We start from the raw sequence: 20,963 nt of genomic DNA on the forward strand, positions 1-20,963 counted from the left end.
GACTTGGATGAGATACTTCTACAGCAGATTGCAAAGTTCTCCAAGAGAAGGGATACAGTGATCATGGGAGATTTCAATTATCCGGACATCTGTTGGAAGTCCAACTCTGCTAAAAATGAAAAGTCAAATAAATTCCTGACTTGTCTTGCTGACAACTTCCTTTTCCAGAAAGTGAAGAAGGAAACAAGGGGATCTGTTCTCTTGGATTTAATTCTCACCAACAAGGAAGAATTGATTGAAGAAGTGGAAATAGTGGGCACCCTGGGCAGTAGTGACCATGTGATTTTGGAATTTACAGTCTTAGGGAAGGGAAAAGCTATACATAGTCAGACTTATAGATTGGACTTCAGAAAGGCAAACTTTGATAAACTTAGAACTATGCTGGGTAAAATCCCATGGGCAGAAATACTTAGGAGGAAGGGGGTTCAGGAGGGGTGGGAGTTTCTTAAAAGCAAAATACTGAAAGCCCAATCACAGATGATTCCTATGAGAAGAAAAAAATGGAAAAAAGCCTAAAGAAGCTGAAGTGGCTCCATAAACAGCTCTCTAAAGACTTGAGAAATAAAAAAGACTCCTTTAGGAATTGGAAGGAGGACATTATAACCAAGGATGAATATAAACAAATCACCAGTGCTTGTAGAGAAAAAGTTAGGAAAGCTAAAGCTCAGTATGAGCTTAGGCTGGCCAAAGATGTTAAAAACAACAAAAAAAGTGTTCTTTTATGTTCAGAGTAAGAAAAAGAGCAAGGACATGGTAGGTCCATTGCAAAGGTAAGAAAGTGAAATTGTAACAGGTAATGAAGAGAGGGCGGAACTGCTCAATTCCTACTTTTCCTCAGTCTTCTCTTCTGAGGGGAACGGTACTCAACATGGCAAAAACAGAACATATAAGGAGGGTATGAAGTTCCAACCTAGGATCAGCGTAGGGGTGGTACATAAACACCTAGTCTCTTTAAATAAACTAAGTCCTCAGGGCCAGATGAATTGCATCCAAGGGTTCTAAAAGAGCTTGCGGATGTAATTTCTGAGCCTCTAGCTATTATTTTTGAGAATTCTTGGGGAACAGGAGAGGTGCTGGAAGATTGGAGGCAGGCGAATGTTGTCCCCATCTTCAAGAAGGAAAAAAAAGAGGATCCGGGTAACTACTGACCCGCCAGTTTGACGTCTATACCTGGAAAAGTTTTAGAATAAATCATCAAACAGTTGGTACTGGAAAATTTAGAAAGAATGGATGTGATTACTTAGAGCCAGCATGGTTTTCTCAAGAACAAGTCATGTCAGATTAACCTGATCTCTTTTTTTTTGAAAAAGTTACTACCTTGCTGGATCAGGGGAATGCTGTAGATGTCGTTTATCTTGATTTCAGTAAGGCTTTTGATAAGGTTCCACATACTATCCTTTCTGACAAGTTGGTAAAATGTGGTTTGGATCCTGTTACCGTTAGGTGGATCTGTAACTGGTTGGCAGATCGCACCCAAAGTGTGCTTTGTGAATGTTTCCTCATCCTCTTGGAGAGGAGTGACAAGTGGAGTGCCTCAGGGATCTGTCCTGGGAGCTGTTTTGTTCAACATCTTTATCAATGATTTGGATGAAGGAATAGAGGGAATGCTTATTAAATTTGCAGATGATACTAAATTGGGAGGGGTTGCAAACACAGAAGAAGACAAACAGGATACAGGATGACCTTGACAGGCTGGAAAACAGGGCTAAAACCAATAAAATGAATTTTAACAGGGATAAATGTAAAGTTCTGCATTTAGGTAGGAAAAATCCAATGCATGGTTATAGTATATAGTAGTATGTGCGAAAAGGATCTAGGGGTCTTAGTGGATCATACGCTGAACATGAGTCAACAGTGTGATGCGGTGGCTAAAAAGGCAAATGCAATTTTGGGCTGTATCAACAGAAGTATAGTGTCCAGATCACATGATGTGATGGTATTGCTTTGCTCTGGTAAGACCTCACCTGGAGTATTGTGTTCAGTTTTGGGCACCACATTTTAAGAAGGCTATAGACAAGCTGGAATGGGTCCAGAGGAGGGCTACGAAGATGGTGAGGAAAGGTTGAAGGAGCTGGGGATGTTTAGCCTGGAGAGGAGGTGGCTGAGAGGTGATATGATTACGATCTTCAAGTACTTGAAAGGCTGTCATATAGAGGACGGTGTGGAATTGTTTTCTGTGGCCCCAGAAGGTAGGACCAGAACCAATGGGTTGAAATTAAATCAAAAGAGTTTCTGGCTCAACATTAGGAAGAACTTCCTGACCGTTAGAGCGATTCCTCAGTGGAACAGGCTTCCTCGGGAGGTGGTGGGCTCTCCTTCCTTGGAGGTTTTTAAACAGAGGCTAGATGGCCATCTGACAGCAATGAAGATCCTGTGAATTTAGGGGGGAGGTGTTTGTGAGTTTCCTGCATTGTGCAGGGGGTTGGACTAGATGACCCTAGAGGTCCCTTCCAACTCTATGATTCTATGAATTGGCCATATGTCTGCTGTAGAATTACACTGAAAGTTTCATTTTTAAAAATTGAATACATGGATAGAAACTTTTTCAAGGTGCTTGTGAAAATTTATTGAAACCTGTTTAGAAAGACCAAAGTGTTGATTGGAAACCAGGTGAGACTGTCCACTCATACAGCACAATGCAGCTGGATTGCAGTTCATGTTGGGTGGGGCTTTCTGGCAGAAAAAAAATGTAACTGTGCTCCTGATGGACCATCAGTAACTCTGAACATGATGGAGTCTAGTGTGATTGCTTTGCAAGATATAGGTCAAGTTTGGCAAGATTACTGCCTGCTCAGTTGTTGTAAGTTTTTAGCTGCTGCCTCCTGCTCCCAGTCCCATTTTCTTCCAATATAGAAATGAATAGGCATACATTTCCACATACTTTGGAATATGCATGTATTGTTATTTGAAATTGCTTGCCCTTGCCTGATTATTCATATGTGAACCCTTATTCAAAGATAACTGAAACAAACTTAACATATAGCCACACTGTTCGCCCAAACCCTCTCAGAGGTATTTGTTATGTCAGGTAGTAGATTACAGACTTTCTAGTGTCACTGTATGACTGAGCCATGCAGTTGCTTCCTGGCATGAGAAGATCTCCTAAGCCCTTTATTCAGTGGAAGCGCACACATCAGTATAAAATTTCCCTGAGCTCCTTGAAGGATGAGTATGATAAAAATGTACTAAAGAAAGACAGTGAAAAAACAAACAATGGCAGAGTTTGAATACATACAGGGTTCTTCTTAAGGAGGCCAGATGGAAAAGTCTCATGTGAGTGACTCTAGAGGGTGTTCACATACCAGCAGTCTGGATGCTTCATTCCAGAACTTATGCTGATTTGCCCATAGTGAAGGAGAAGGGACACATAAGGCTCTATGTAAAAAGAGGGGGGTTAATAGAGAAGGGGGAGGAAAGGAAAGATCGTTTGGAAGGCAGCAAAAAGTGAATAATGCAGAGGTAAGGAAGAAATGGGAAAGGATTAAGTGGTAGAGAAAATGAGGGAAGAAATGGGAGGGAGGATGAGAGTAAAGAGCAAGGGGAAAGATAAGAACAAAAAACCAGGGATGTAGCTAGCACTATTAAGAAATGATACCATAGAATGGATAGAAGGGAAAAGAACGCAGCAAGAGAATGAAAAATTGAGTAATATGTGAATTAATGGAAGCAGTATTTAGTCATTTACTTAATGTATAGCCTGCCTGTCTTTGTGGGGCTCAAGGAGGATTACAGGATATTAAACAGTGCAGTCAAACAGCATAAAGCAGCCAATGATCAATGCAGTAGGACTAGGATTATAGGATTACAGTTAAAGAACAACAAGAACAGCAAAGTAAGGCAAGGTATATTGTAAGCAATACAGAAAGTGTGTTCCAAAGTACTGCAGTAAAAGCAAGTGTTACCTAGAATAACCACTACAGCGGACAACAAACTTGTGCTATAATAAATGTGCTCTCCTGGACTATTGAAAGATAGGAAGGATCTATAGGGATCCAGGTAAATGACATGGTATTTCAGGCTAGTTAGTCTAACATGTTTCCCAAATAAGTCGGTGGGAAGCATTATTAAAGCTAAAATTGGTGAACATGTTGAGAGCTTTCAGACATTACAATTAGAGATGTGAAATTTCCAGAAATTTTGAAGCCACAGAAATACATGATCTCCTCTCCTCTCCCCCTGGAAAAAAAATGGACATTTGGGGGGAAATTGAAATATATGCAATATTTACTGCTAAGTATTGGAAAGAAGATAGAACCCCAACTAGAGAGGAATTTATTCACAAATTGCTAGAAATTGCAGAATCTGACTTATTGACCACCAGACTACGAAATGGTAGTGTACAGAAGTGTCGGGAGGAATGGGACCCGGTATATATTTGGGTTAAAAGTAGAGGTTTTGATATAGTGTAACTATACCAAGTGTACCAAGTAAGAGTAATTATGGAGCAATGAAAATGGTTTTTATTATGTTTTCCAACCTTCCCTTCTCCCATGGGGGGTTGTCAGGGTATTGTTTTTTGTTGTAGTTATAGTTGTAGATGCATAGATTGTCTGTTTGGCCTTTTCTGTAGTTGAGCGGTGGTTGTATTTGTGTTGTATTTGTGTTGTTCTTATGTTATGCTTTTTATTTTATTTTCTGTGCTTAATAAAATTTTAAAACTTCAAAAAAAAACAACAACAATATTTACTGACATGTCAAACCTAAACTAATCTTATTGCTTTAGCAACATTAAATATATCATTTATAACATACTTAGCATGTAAAATTGCAGTATTTAACATATTTATGGAATTTTAAAATTATGAAGAGTCCCGTGTCACAGAGTGGCAAAGCTGCAGAACTGCAGTCGGAGCCCTCTGCTCATGACCTAAGTTCAATCCCAGCGAACGCTGGTTCAGGTAGCTGGCTCAAGGTTGACTCAGCCTTCCATCCTTCCGAGGTCGGTAAAATGAGTACCCAGCTTGCTGAGGGGAAAGTGTAGATGACTGGGGAAGGCAATGGCAAACCACCCCATAAAAAGTCTGCCGTGAAAACACTGTGAAAGCAATGTCACCCCAGAGTCGAAAATGACTGATGCTTGCACAGGGGACTACCTTTACCCTTTTAAAATTATGAATGCCTTAGTTTTGTACAAGCTAAATTGCTAATAGATCTAGTACTTGAAAGAAAACTACAAGCTGATGCACCCTGTGGTATCTTAGTACATGTACCATAATTTTTGCTGTCTGATTAGAGAGAGCTAAGTTCTAACTTTGTTCTCCCTCTGAGGAGAGGACATCTTGCTGGGTGCTTCCTACCATCCAGTCATTAACAGGAAAGTAGCTGAGGACCCAGAAAGACCCTTGAGTGTCTTGACGTGGCTTCCCCATTGGAGCAGCATTACAATGGCAGAACTTCAGAGCATGCCAAAATCCATTGCTTGCAGCAACAAGCCAGTCAGGAAGCGTGCCTTAGATGTGATGCTACAAGAAGTCTCTCTTCTTGTGTGCTCAGAAGGCAGCTGCAGCAATGCTGGTCCATTCCCTGCTGGCTGCACGGAGACAACACATCTTGCAGCAACAAACTTGATATGTTAATACTGCATTGTGTGAATCAGGTAGCTTAATGTGTAAATGTGAATTAGGAAAGGTGAAAAGGTGTAAGGCTTTTTAGTTTAAGGAAAAAGTGATGGGGGAGGGCGAGTCAGTATAAAGGTGTATAATATTATGCATGATATGGGGAAAGGATGTGCAAAAGTATACTGCAGGATGTGATGACCATTGTTTTAGATGCTTTTAAAGGGATTTGCAGTAAACAACTATTAGCCATAGGAGCCCACTGCAGCCTCTATTTGTAGAGGCAGTTTTGCTGTGAATGTCAGTTGCTGGTGGGTGGACAGCACGTGGAGATAGCTGTTGACTTTTTGTCTGCTTGTCAGCTGCTTGGAAGCATTTAGCTACTGATGGCTGAAAAATAGGATAGTGGACCAGCTAAGTCCTTGCTCTGATCTAAACAGAGCTCTGCATTTGTGAAAGGAGAGGCAACCTCACACAGGGAGTGAGGATCAGCTGTACCTACTTTCCTCATGGGTGGGACAGAGGATATTTACTATCTTGGCAGCCTTCAGTAATTGCTTCAAGAAGATGCTGTCTTGATTAGAGGAAATGTGCGTTGGTGGTGATGGAGCTCTGGTGGGTAGCTTTTGAGTAATACAACTTGTCTAACAGGCAGCTTCTGTTTCACTTCTTATTGATCTACCCTTCCATGTAGGATTCAGTCCATCTGCCTATATTCTTGGAAATATGGGGGAGAAAAAGACGTTGAAACCATGATACTGTGTCAATTGCACACTGTCTCCCTAGCTTTACAGGGTTCAGGATGCACTTTCCACCATAACCATACAATCAAAAGAGCAGTCATACACTGCGAGTGTTGCAGTGGTTTCCTATAGAAGTGCAGCTGGCATAGTATGGTGGAGGGCATACTGCTGGTGGGGAGAAAGGTTAAATGTAATTTGCCACCATCTGCTCATCCAAGTAAACAGCACTGCTGAAGTAGAAATGATTGAGAATTAAGTGACAGTCTCTGGGATACAGTGGGGGAGGTCACTTTGTTTCTGCAAAGGTTCTGTTTCTTGTTGCCAGGATTGTGGAGCACTTTGTATGGATCTCCATGCCCTGTTCACTTTTGAAAGAAGCAGATGGCTTTAGATCCCAGGAGGTGAAGAAGCTGGAGCTATTATGCTGCTAGTAGACTGTGGAAAACAGCAGTATCTGCCAGACTGGGGACTTGTTCAGCAGCAGGGGATCTGGTAGCAGGAGCAGATGAGCTCTGCCTGGCACAGTTACTGGAATTGCTGTTCCATAGGAAATCATGTTTGTGTTGATGGTATCCCTAGTTATCTTGCAGATGGGCAGACTATGCAAGGGAAGTAACTGCCCCTTGCAGTCTGATCTGATGGTAGTGATATTTTTTATCACTCTCTGCCAGCGAGCAATTAAGATTAATAGGAATGTAGTATTCTCATGGTAATTTAAGCAGTGAATTTGGCAAAAGAACTTGGGATAGGTGAGCTAACACAGAATACATTGTGGAGGGCGTATATTTCAGAATGCACTATCGTTACAGAATTTGTGGTAGTTCCAAAAAACCAGGCAAAATTGGCCTTCTGTCCCAAAGAAGGATTGTTCTGAAAAATTAAAGTAAAAAAAGAAGACGTTCACACTCTCCTCTGCTCCCCTCCTGCTTTGTATAACATTGTCCTTTAAACCTTTTAGGCTTAAAGGATTGCATCCAATGACAGTTTCCTGCTCAGTGGGAAACAGTGTGGAGAAGATACATGTTGACAGATTAAACTGGGAGTTTGAGTAACTTGTATTCTGCCTGGAAGAGTGTTGGGAATTTGGAAATGTAGTCTCTGGGGGTCAGAGATGGGCAGAACCGTTCTCTGCCCTGTAAAACAACAGATACCTACTTTCCTTAGCATTTAGTGGCTTGGGTCTCATGGAGGATTTCCACAGATGGAACTCGTGTGTGTTGATTCTTGTCACCTTTGCAGACTTACAGCTTCCCCCGGTTCTGTCCCCAGAGGCCGCCTGTTCCCCAGAAGAACTTAAGGGTGCATTTTGGGATACATCTGGGATAGGAAGGGGAGAAATCTGTTTATGGAAATCCTCTGTAAGATCCAACTCAGTCCGGGCTGGCCTTAGGTAAGGCTAACTTCTGGCACTCCCTGCCCCCACACTAATAATGTCACCAAGTCACATGAGGGGCCCCCAATTTGGTGTCCCCAGAAGGCCAGCACCCTAGGCAGTTGCCTAGTGGCAGGGTCAGCCCTGAATTCAATCATTTGATAAAAATGATTAGAAATATGAATTTTTTAGGGCTAGTGCTCTAAGGATTGATGCTTATAAATACTTTTGTTCCTGTTTGGTGTACGCTTGGGTTGTACTTACCACTAGAATCTATAAAGTTGGGGAAAATATTAACAATGGATAGATTCCAAAATCTCAGTTTTAGGTGCCAGTTCTGCATAAGGCTGAATTTATTTTTAAAATGTTTCGGGACTGGGAAATCCAATCTCCCGTCATGAAAGTGGGATTGGATTCTGGTAGCTTTTGTAATCCAGGGAGAGTGCCACAGCAGCAGCACGGTGCTTGCACCTCAGCGCATTTGCCACCTGGATGGCGTACACTTTCTGAGGTGCAGACGCCTTGATCACCCATTTCTTTCGCCAAGGAGGCGAGGGTGGGAGGGAGGGCCCAACTCATCCCCCACACCACCACTGCCTAATGGACGGGTCACAAGCAGTATATTTTGAAATTCCATAGCTGACACTGTAAAACAATTTTCTGCTTGTAATTTTCTGTCTAACTAGAATTCTAAGCAACTGAAGCTTTGTTTTTAGGAAATAAAAACCAAGCTTTGGGGTGTGATATTGAGAAGTTTTGCTTTATAACATAAAAACCCTAATGTCTGGGTCCCAGGAAAATTTTCTGCTAATAAAAGGTGATTTTTGCAATTTCTTCTCTCCCATTTCATTCACCTTTCATACTGTTCCTGCGGGGATCCCCTGTTCTCATGAGCAACATTTCAGAGTACAGGGGGAGAGGGAGGCGAGGAAGTCCCATTCCATTGACAGAAATTATCTCCATTACTGTGAGGAAAATAGAGGAACAATCTAAGCTTTGTATGTTTTATTTTTCTATTTGTTACAGAAATGTTCTCATTGCCAGGAGGCAGGAGCCACATTAGGCTGCTACAACAAAGGTTGCTCCTTCCGATACCATTATCCGTGTGCCATTGATGCAGGTAAGAATAAGAGTAAACTCAAGATAACTTCTCTTTAAACCAAATATTTCAAGCAAGATTCCCCTTTAATTGGACCAAAAAAAATTGGAATTATTTAGGAATCCAAATTCCTGTTCAAATCAAAGATTTATTCAGTTGTAATTATAAGTCCCTACACCTTTGTTTTACAGTTAATAAAAAAATGGAGTGAAGGTCAGTTTTCATGGCTAGAATGCATCCAAATGATCCATACTTTTTTTTTGCCTAAATATTTATATTTATTTCAGATGGTACCAATCCATATTGCTTACTCTCAGCTCAAAAAATGGCAACGAGATCTAACCAAATTTGTAATAAAAACCTAGAGTAAACCAAAAAATTTCATGCACAAGTAAATCCAAAGGACGTTTGGCCTTCCCTAATCTTAATCAATATTATGAGGCCACAATCCTAACTTACATAATAAAACATTACATACCAATTTACCAAGCAGATTGGAAAGACATAGCAAAGGTATACTTAGATAACAACTCTTTTCGAGAAATCTTATGGGATGAAATACATAAATATTGAAGACTCTGTAAAACTATAACAACTCTATACGCAGCTTTATTAATCTGGTCTAAGTATCGTTCATTATTATCTACACCAAGTGTACACCAAACAAGGAAGAGTGACCTTAATTAGCTTGGGTTGAGAGGGAAGATTTATAATAAAAGAGGGTTGTGAGTTGGATATCTTATTATTAGTATGAGGCTATGGCGGAGACCAATAGGGGATGACCAGCCTGGGGATCCCAGTACTCCTGGGGAGGGGAAGGTATGACAGTGGGAACAGACATAGAGGTAAGGAAAGGCGACCAAGACAAGACGTCTGTGTCCCGTCCCAAGGGTAGCAGGTAGTGAGGCCAAGTTAAAATAGTTGCCTCCATCATTGGTGTTACGCAATGCCAGGTCCATACATAATAAGACCTCAGTCCTTTGGGATTGCCTGCTTGAGCAGGATGTGGACCTGGCTTGCGTGACTGAGACCTGGGTGCGAGACGGGGAGACAGTAGCTCTCTCCTAAGTAGCTCCCCCAGGATACTCAGTCTTCCACCAGTCACAGACAAACATGGTGACACTAGGACTCTCCCAATTTGTAACTACACCCACACACATGCTAGATATGATCTTTGCAGCGGGAGTTTTAGTGGACCAGATTACTGCAGAGGCACTGCCATGGTCAGACCACTATGTCCTCTAGGCTCGCATGAATGTCCCACCCCAAACCTGTTTAGGCGAAGAGCATATTTTAGCTAACCCGCAGAGCCTGATGGACCCAGTATGGTTCCAGACTGCTCTATGGGATCCTTGGTGATTCTAGATGACTTAGCTGAGTCCTGGTATGACTGGCTCACTAGGGCCATCGATGAGATCGCTTCCTGGCGCCCTCTGTGCCGTTGTTCTAAGCTGGTGCCGTGGTATAGCCGGGAATTGCGGCTGATGAAATGAGGATTCAGATGCCTAGAGGGGCAGTGGCAGCAAACTCGAGGCAAAGCGACTACAACATCTTATAGAGAGTTTATGAGATCCTATGAGATGGCAGTCAAAGCCACAAAGAAAGCTTACTTTGCCGCCAAGATTGCATCTACAAATTCGCGCCCAACACAGTTGTTTAGCACAATTTGGACTCTCACAACCCTGCCGCAAGGCAGACCAAATTTTAGAGAATTGAACATCAGCTGTGAGGCTTTTGCGACTTTTTTTGCAGATAAGATCTCGTTGCGACTTCCCTGCTACATTTGACACGGTATGTGAACTCTAGGCTCCGTGCCTGTTTTCTGGACCAGCTTTGGATCGGTTTACAACACTCAGCCTGGAGGAAGTTGACAGCATACTCTCCACTATGCACCCAACGACATGTGATCTGGACCCTTGCCCACCCTGGCTGATTAAAGCTTGTCGGTTGGAGCTACAACATCCTATACAGGATATCATAAATAGATCCCTCTCCGAAGAGCTTTTTCCAATGTCTCTAAAAGAGGCAGTGGTTCGCCCTCTCTTGAAAAAAATCAACACTGGACCCAGCCGAATTGGCACATTACTGACCGGTCTCGAACTTACCTTTTTTGGGTAAGATTATTGAGAGGACAGTAGTGCTACACAGTTGCAGAATTTTCTGAGGATACTTCCCTCCTAGATCACCATCAGTCTGGCTTCCGCCCTGGTCATAGGATGGAGACAGTACTGATTGCCCTGGTAGATGACCTCCAACAGCATCTGGATCAAGGTGGTTTGGTGGTACTGATGTTACTGGATCTGTCAGCTGCGTCTGACACAGTCAACCATCAGTTACTAACCCACCGCCTCAATGACGCAGGGATTTATTTATTTATTTATTATTTATTTATTATTATTATTCAGGGGTTAGCCTTGAAATGGTTCTCCTCCTTCCTATATGGTTGGGGACAAAGGGTGGTGATCAAGGGACAGTCATCCCAGAAACATTTGCTTAATTGCGGTGTGCCTCAGGGGGCCGTGCTTTCCCTAATGTTGTTTAATATCTATATGCGCCCCCTTGCACAGATTTCCTGGAGGTATGGGTTGGGTTGCCATCAGTACGCTGATGACACCCAGCTCTATCTACTGATGGACAGCTGGTCTGGCTGCGCACCATCCTATGCATAATCTTGTAAACCTCTATCATGTCACCCCGCAGTCGACGTTTCTCCAAGCTAAAGAGCCCCAAGTGTTTTAACCTTTCTTCATAAGGAAAGTGTTCCAAACATTTAATCATTCTAGTTGCTCTTTTCTGGACTTTTTCCAATGCTATAATATCCTTTTTGAGGTGTGGTGACCAGAATTGTACACAGTATTCCAAATGAGACTGCACTATCGATTTATGCAGGGGCATTATGATACTGGCTGATTTGTTTTCAATTCCCTTTCTAGTAATTCCCATTGGCCTTTTTTATTGCAGTTGCACACTGTCTTGACATTTTCAGTGAGCTATCTACCACGACCCCAAGATCTCTCTCTTGGTCAGTCTCTGCCAATTCACACCCCATCAACTTGTATTTGTAGCTGGGATTTTTGGCCCCAATGTGCATTACTTTGCACTTGTCCACACTGAACCTCATCTGCCATGTTGATGCCCACTCACCCAGCCTCGACAGATCCCTTTGGAGTGCCTCACAATCCTCTCTGGTTCTTACCACCCTAAAGAATTTAGTGTCATCTGCAAACTTAGCCACTTCACTGCTTACTCTCAACTCCAAATCATTAATGAACAAGTTAAAGAGCATGGGACCCAGTACTGAGCCCTGCGGCACCCCACTGCTTACCGTCTTCCACTGTGAAGATTGCCCATTTGTACTCACACTCTGTTTCCTATTAATTAGCCAGTTTTTGAACCACAAGAGGACTTGTCCTTTTACTCCATGACTCTCGAGCTTACTAAAAAGCCTTTGATGAGGAACTTTTATCAAAAGCTTTCTGGAAGTCAAGGTAAACAACATCTATTGGGTCCCCTTTGTCCACATGTTTGTTCACCTCCTCAAAGAACTAACAGATTAGTGAGGCAAGATCTTCCCTTACAGAACCCATGCTGAGTCTTTCTCAATAACTTGTGTTCATCAGTGTGCCTGCTCATTCTGTCCTTGATAATGGTTTCTTCCAACTTTCCCGGTATTGAAGTCAGATTGACTGGCCTGTAATTTCCCAGATCTCTGGAACCCTTTTTAAAGATGGGGGGTGACATTTGCTATCATCCAGTCCTCAGGAACGGAGGCAGATTTCAATGAAAGATTACGTATTTTTGTCAGGAGATCCACAAGTTCACCTTTGAGTTCTTTCAGAACTCTTGGATGTATACCATCTGGACCTGGTGACTTATTAGTTTTTAATTCGTCTATCAGTTGCAGGACTTCCTATCTCGTCACCTCAATCTGACTCAGGTCTTTCAACACCCCTTCCAAAATTAGCAGTTCTGGAGTGGGCAAGCACTTCTCATCTTCCACAGTGAAGACAGAGGCAAAAAATGCATTCAGCTTCTCGGCCATTTCCCTATCCTGCTTCAGTAATCCTTTTACCCCTTGGTCATCCAAGGGCCCCACTGCCTCCCTGGCTGGTTCCTTGCTTCTAATATATTTGAAGAAATTTTTATTGTTGATCTTTATGTTTTTTGCAATATGCTTCTCATGGTCTCTTTTTGCCTGCCTGATCACAGTCTTGAATTTATTTGCCACAGCCTGTGTTCCCTTTTATTAAACTCACTTGGACTAGCTTTCCACCACTTAAAGAAATCCTTCTTACCTTTGACAGCTTCCGTAACTTTGTTAACCATGCAGGCCTGTTTGTGCCTGTCCTAACTTGTGGTATATATTTTATCTGAGTTTCTAGGATTGTAGTTTTAAATAGCCTCCAAGCTTCCCCAAGGGTTTTGACTGTATTTACCTTTCCTTTCAGTTTCCTCTTCACGTGTCTTCTCATCTCAGAGAATTTACCCCTTTTAAAGTTAAAAGTGGTTGTGCTGGTCTTTTGGGGCAACTCCCTATTTATACAAATGGTGAAATCAATAACGTTATGGTCACTGCTCTCAAGCGGTGCAATCACTTTTACATCTCTCACCAGGTCTTGGGCATTACTTAGGACCAAGTCCAGGATCGCCTCACCCCTGGTAGGTTCTGTGACCATATGCTCCATAGCACAGTCATTGAGAGTGTCTAGAAACTCAGTCTCTTTCTCTCGACCAGAACACATATTGACCCGATCAATCTGCGGGTAGTTAAAATCACCTATTATGACACAGTTTTTACATTCAGTCACTATCTTTAATCCTTCCATCATATTATAATCGTCCTCTATCTTTTGATTTGGTTGGTGATAACAAACTCCATAGTTAAATTTCCTTTTGGGCCCTCTATTTCGACCCAAAGCATTTTTAGACGGGAATCTAATTCTCCGACCTCAGTCTTACTTGACTATATACTCTCTCTGACATACAGAGGCACCCCACCTCCAACCCTTCCCTCCCTATCCTTCCGATATAACATATCCAGGAATCACTGTGTCCCACTGATTCTCCTCATTCCACCAAGTTTCTGAAATTCCCATAATGTCTGTGTTTCCCCCCAACACTAAACATTCCAACTCCCCAATTTTACTTTGAACACTTTTAGCATTTGTATACAAACATCTATAATTTCCCAGGCAAGTTAGGCCTGCAACCTTCCTCCTGTTGCCTCGAGACTGGCAGACAGTCCATACTGTTTGTCACCATCGCAGTAGACAACTCTGATCCATTACCTGGTAGAAAAGTAACAGCTAACCCTTCATTTCTTTGAGATGAGTCCTCCTGAACCAGAGACATTTCATCTTCTGTCAGCTTTCCCCCAAGATTTAGTTTAAAAACTGCTCTGCAACCTTTGTGATTGTAAGCGCCAGCAGTCTGGTTCCTTCTGGGGACAAGTGGAGACTATCTCTTTTGTACAGCTCCCATTAGTTCCAGAAAGCATCCCAGTGCCTAACAAACTTAAACCCTTCCTCCCTACACCATCGTCTCATCCACACATTGAGACTTCTAATTTGTGCCTGTCTCTCCAGCCCTGCACGTGGAACAGGTAGCACTTCTGAGAAGGCTACCTTAGAGGTCCTGGCCTTTAGTTTCCTGCCTAGCAGCCTAAATTTTTCCTCCAGGATCTCACGACTGCATTTCCCCACATCATTGGTGCCAACATGCACCACGGCCACTGGCTCTTCCCCAGCACTATCAGTCTATCTACAACACGCATAATGTCCGCTACCTTTGCACCAGGCAGGCAGGTCACCATACGGTCAGTACGTGGTTTTGCCACCCAGCTGTCTACTTGCCTAGGGAAGACCCCCCCCCCCTTCCTCCCTGCCCAGGGATTGTTCCTTGGTGCAAAAGGATACCTGCTCACCAACTGAAGAAGAGGTCGCTTCTGAGGGCACATTCCCCTTATTCTCAGCACTGTGCCCTGTTCCCTCTCAACCCTCATGTTCCCTGGCAGCAACAGGGCTGCCATGTTCAGAGTGGGGCTCATCTAACAAGTCTCCAGGTGTCTTCTCTGAGTGCCTAACTGACTGTCTGCCACCTCAGCCTCAAGGGTATGAACTCGTTCCTTGAGGAACAGGAGCTCCTTGCATCGAGCACACACCTAAGATAGTCATACATGTGACACTCAGTGCAAAACACTGGAAAGCCCCTACCCCCCCCTGCTGGCATTCTACCTTCATAATAGCTTTTTAAAATATACAGTCCCCCTTTAAATCCTGTTGTGTTTATGTGGCTGTCCTTCTGGAGGGTCTACTTACCTTATTGGGAACACAAGGAATAGGGTCTATTTACCTTATTGGGAAGACAAGGAAAATAGGGATCCAGGTTCCTTATAGAGCCCCCAGGCCAAGAGCCCTTTAGCTCTCACCCTTCGGCTCACGCCAAAGGCTTGCACCTCTGGCAGGGTGCAGCTTAATAATGCAAAGAGGGTGAGGCCTAAGTCTGCCCCAGGAACACAGCCACTCCCAGTCAGCAACAATCACCTACAGCCTACAAACAGCAATTCCCCAGCAACCACAAAATCAGAAATTCTCAGCAATCAGTGTTACACAACTCACTTCTCAGCAATTTCCCCAGCTGTTTAGAAAGCCAGTCCTCACCCTTATAGCACTGCTTATCCGCGCTCTCTCAGAGCTTTATGTTTAAACCTGTTTAAACCTGAACCTGTTTAAATGTAATTGTTAGCTATATTGTTATTGTGATTTTATAGGTTGTGAACTGCCCTGAGCCTGCCCTGGTGGGGAAGGCAGAATATAAATATAATAATAAATAAAATTAAAAAAATCTGCTAATCCCTCATTTATGTTTTGTTTTGTCCACCAGTCATGGTTCCTTCCCGGCATACCCCCTAAATCATTTTTAATTTGGAAAAAAGGAGGGATTGATAGATTAGTAGATATTCTTTTTAAAAAATCCTTAATGAAAAAATTGCAGTTAGAAAATAAAATAAAAAATAAAATCCCATGGTATGAATATTTGCAAACTAAACATTTACTTCAAACAGAGCAGTTTAAAGTTACTGTTGCCAAACCTCTCATGGAATTTGAAAAACTGTTTAAATTAAATTCTTTGGAATTTAAAGGTCTAATTTCAAAGCTGTATATCATTCTAAATCAGTTGCACAAATCTAACCCTTTACATTATCAAATCAAATGGACTATAGATTGTAATAGACACCTCACTTCTGAAAACTGGGACAATATATGAAACTCTCCAATACTTTGATCAGAAATTCTAAATATACAACTAATAGCATACAAAATACATACCCGATGGTATCTAACTCTGAAGCAGTTACACCAGATGAAATTTATGCAAACTCCTCAGTGTTGGAAAAGTTGCAGAGAAGTTGGATCATTTTATCATTGCTGGTGGAGCAAAATATATCAGTTTTGGCAAAATATAGTACAAGAAATCAAATACTAACTGGATATGAAATCCCTGTGGATTGTTCTTTAATACTTCTTAATTTATGGTCAAACCTCAAGATACCTAAGATAAGACAGGAACTTATTATGATTTTATAAATAGCTGCTAAACTAATTGCATCAGTATGGAAAAGCGAAAAACCCTACTCTTGCCCAATGGTGTGTCAAAGTATGGGTTTTCTTTACTATGAATAAAGTAGCCGATACATTAAGTACAATAGATTCTATATTAGGTTTATCTAATTTATTAGATAAATGGTTTCCTATTTTGGAGTACAAATGGCAGACCTTTTATGCCAATAAAGGCTTGCTATTTGCTAAAAATGGCAGACCTGTAAGTTTAAGCAATATCTACCAAGTTATCTGCATCATTTATTTCTATATGTTTAAAGTAGATAAGACTTTACCACTATACAGTAAGATGTACTGTCTGAAAATTTAGGAAGAACTTAAATTTGATAGTTTATTCTCATGTTTGTTTATATAGATATACAGACGTATATATCCTTTTGTAAAATTGGAAATGTAACAATTCCGTGGAAATTTTTCTTTTCTTTTTGAACGGAATAGATGTAATAAGAACATAAGAGAAGCCATGTTGGATCAGGCCAACGGCCCATCAAGTCCAACACTCTGTGTCACACAGTGGCAAAAAATGTTATATACACACATACACTGTGGCTAATAGCCACTGATGGACCTGTGCTCCATATTTTTATCTAAACCCCTCTTGAAGGTGGCTATACTTGTGGCCGCCACCACCTCCTGTGGCAGTGAATTCCACATGTTAATCACCCTTTGGGTGAAGAGGTAATGTAATATATTATTGTAACTTTCCTGTATTTAATAAAAAAATAGAAAAAAAGAGATGTTTTGACAACTGATTGCTGCCAGAGTAGAACAGTAAACTGTAGAACAGGATCATAGAGGTGGAAGGGACTTCCAGAGTCATCCAGTCCAACCTCCTGCACAATGCAGGATACTCTCAAATACCTCCCCTCGCCCCCCTTGCAAACACACCCAGTAACTCAGGCCCAGAAGATAGCAAGAAAACATCCAGGATCTCTGGTGAAACTGGCCTGGAGAAAAGTTGCTTCCTGGGCCCAAAGTGAAGACCAGAATTTCCCTAGTCATGTAAGAAAGGACCATGAGAACTGATGCAGCCCTTCTTGCCTTCCCTCTCATGATCTGCCTAAGTTCACAGAATCAGCATTGCTGTCAGATGGCCATCTAGCCTCTGTTTAAAAACCTCTGAAGGAGAACCCACCACCTTCTGAGGGAGCTTGTTCCACTGAGGAATTGCTCTAATTCTCAGGAAGTTCTTCCTAATATTTAGTTGAAAACTCCTTTAACTTCAACCCGCTAGTTCTGGTCTTCTGGGGCAAAAGAAAACAACTCCGCACCATCCTGTATATGACAGCCCTTCAAGTACTTGGTGATCATACCACCTCTCAGTCATCTCCTCTTCAGGTGAAACATACCCAGCTCCTTCAACCCTTCTTTGTAGGACTTGGTCTCCGGACTAGAGATGTGAAGGCCCTGAAAAATCCAGAAAACAGTTTTTTCTGTTTTTTTCCTGAAGCCTTTTTTGTTTTGTTTTTCTGAAAAATTGAAAAGAAGAAAAGAAAAAGAAATTTATTATGGGGTATTTTATTTTAACATGATGAATGAAATATTTTAAGATAAAATGTTCAAATATTTTTTCAAATCATTTCTAAAAAATATATATGGTATCAGATTATTCTAATTTCTGTGCACTGAGGACATGCAAGTCATGCCCATTCATTGAAACTTAGTCCTACACTCCCTTCTATACACTTTCCCCCTCTTCAGTTCTTTTTATGAGAATGAGGTTTTTTTTATTTAATATGGTGGAGAGGAAATATAAATAATTGTTACTTCTGGATTTTTAAAAATTGTTTTGTGGAGATTTTTTTTGTCTGTTCCACATAAACTAGTAAACAGTTCAGGAGATTGTTGCTCCATCTGTTACAATTACAAATAAATATTATTTTAAAAGTAAATTCTGTTAGTAACAATTGTTTGGATACAGTATATTTTTAATATACTAGTTGCGATAATTTCATGCTAAGTAAAATTCTCCATAGTCATATTTTATGTTCCTAAAGTAACAGAATTACTTTCCTGTTAAAACAATTTTATTTGTAACATATGGGAACAATATCTCTTTCTTCCATCATTAATAACTTTTTTTAATCTATCCCATAAATTACTTTCTAACCACCCCTCCCCCCGTTACTTGACCCCCGCCGGTGTTATATACTTAAAATACTAATATTTAAAGGGTACCCTTAACTAATAAAAAAAAGATTAATATTTTTCTTCCTTCTAAGGCTTAATCATTATCAAAAATTGTCCAATGGCCTTTTATTTTCCACTCTTTTTCTACAAATCTGAACTTTTTCCACTCCTTCTTAAAAATTTCTAAGTCATAGTCTCTTAAAATTCTTGTTAATTTGTCCATTTCACTCCATGTCATAACTTTTACAATCCAATCCCATGTCTCTGGTATTTTTTCTTGCTTCCATAACTGCGCATACAATGTCCTAGCAGCTGAAAGCAAGTACCAAATTATAGTTCTATCTGCTTTTGGAAATTTTTCCATTTGTAATCCCAACAGAAAAGTCTCTGCAACTTTCTTAAATTCATATCCCAAGATCCTAGAAATTTCTTGTTGAATCATCTGCCAATACTTTTTTGCTCTTTCACAAGTCCACAACATATGGTAGAAAGAACCTTCATGTTTTTTACATTTCCAACATCTGTCTGGCATCTTATTGTTCATCTTTGCTAACTTTTTAGGAGTCATATACCATCTATACATCATTTTAAAACAGTTCTCTTTAATACTATGACACGTCGAAAGCTTCATAGAATTCTTCCAAAGATATTCCCAAGTTTCCATCTGTATTTCTTTATTTACATTAATTGCCCACTTAATCATTTGAGATTTCACTACTTCATCTTCCGTAGACCATTTTAAAAGTAATTTATATAGTTTTAAAATTAATTTTTCATTATCTCCAAGCAGAACCTTTTCCATTTCTGTTTGCTTTTTCTTATTCCTTCAGTTTTAATATTTTCCACCATACTCTTTATTTGTTCATTTGGAACCAATCATATTTATTATTCAACTCTTCAGCAGTTTTCAATTCTATTTTACCACTTTGTATTTTTAATAATTGATTGTATGACAACCACTTTTCTTCACCCATCTCAGCTGCTATTTTTATTACTTCTGCTGGCACTATCCATAACGGCTTTCTCTCATCCCCATATTTCTTATACTTCATCCACGTATTTAACAAATTGTTTCTTATATAATGGTGAGAAAAAAATCCATCCATCTTCCTTTTTCCATAATACATATAAGCGTGCCAGCCAAATTTATTTCCATGACCTTCCAACGCTAAGAGTTTTTTATTTAACAGCATCACCCATTCTTTTATCCACATTAAACAAACTGCTTCATGATATAATTTTAAATCTGGTAATTGGAATCCTCCTCTCTCTTTTGCATCTGTTAAAATTTTCATTTTAATCCTTGGTTTCTTCCCAGCCCACACAAACTCTGAGATTTTTCTTTGCTGTCTATTAAATTGTTTATTGTCTTTCACAATCGGAATAGTTTGAAACAAATACATTATTCTTGGCAGAATATTCATTTTAATTGCAGCTATTCTGCCCAGCAATGACAAATTAAGTTTATTCCATTTTATCATATCTTCATCCATTTTACGCCATAACTTCTCATAATTGTTTTTAAACAAATCAATATTCTTCATTGTTATCTCCACACCCAAATATTTGACCTTCGAGGTAACTTCACAACCCGTTAGCTTTTGTAACTCCTTTTGTTTACTTACTTGCATATTCTTACATAATTTTTTTGATTTTTCTTTATTTATATAAAATCCTGCCAGTTCTCCATATTGTATTTTAGCTAACAGCAAGGGTGTTACTTGAGTGGGATTTTCATTTATAAACGTTATATCATCTGCAAATGCTCTATATTTATAAGTAAATCCTTTTATTTTTAATCCTTCTATTTCTTTGTCTTCTTGAATTTGCATCAGCAAAATTTCAAGTGTCATTATAAACAGCAGTGGAGAGAGCGGACACCCTTCTCTTGTACCTTTACTAATTATCATATCTTCTGTAAGGTCTGCATTTATACATAGCCTTGCACGTTGTTCAGTATATATTGCTTTTATCATCCTTATAAAGTTTTCCCCCAACTCCATTTTCTCCATTACTGCAAACATAAAGTCCCAGTTTAAACTATCAAATGCTTTCTCTGCATCCGCAAAGAATAATGCTACTTCCTTTTCTGGATGTCTTTCATAATATTCTACAATGTTTACAGCAGTTCTGATATTGTCTCTTATTTGCCTTTTGGGAGAAACCCCACTTGATCCTCCTTTATAAAATTTATCAAATATTGTTTAAGCCGTTCTGCCAATATTCTTGTATATATTTTATAATCATTACTTAATAGTGAGATTGGTCTATAATTTTTTACATTCGTGACATCTCTATCTTCTTTTGGAATCAACGAAATAACAGCTTCCTTCCATGTATTTGGTATTTTCCCTTTTGTTGTTATCATGTTCATCAATTTCTGAAGTTTCAGTATTAATTCCTCTTTGAAGGTTTTAAAAAATTTAGCTGTATATCCATCTGGCC

At 40.3% G+C, this 20,963-nt stretch overlaps 1 protein-coding gene across 7 annotated transcripts in view; it reads left to right on the forward strand.

Annotated features, from left to right (window-relative positions):
* The window catches only part of TCF20 (transcription factor 20), a 350,226-nt gene that overhangs the window by 305,864 nt on the left and 23,399 nt on the right, over positions 1 to 20,963 (forward strand). For all 7 annotated transcript variants that reach the window (XM_060245336.1, XM_060245341.1, XM_060245342.1 and 4 more), the window contains one exon: positions 8,697 to 8,790. In XM_060245336.1, coding sequence (XP_060101319.1) covers positions 8,697 to 8,790 — 94 coding nt within the window. The remainder of the gene's footprint in view (positions 1 to 8,696; positions 8,791 to 20,963) is intronic.

Source organism: Heteronotia binoei, chromosome 8, assembly GCF_032191835.1.
Source record: "Heteronotia binoei isolate CCM8104 ecotype False Entrance Well chromosome 8, APGP_CSIRO_Hbin_v1, whole genome shotgun sequence".
NCBI lineage: Eukaryota > Metazoa > Chordata > Lepidosauria > Squamata > Gekkonidae > Heteronotia > Heteronotia binoei.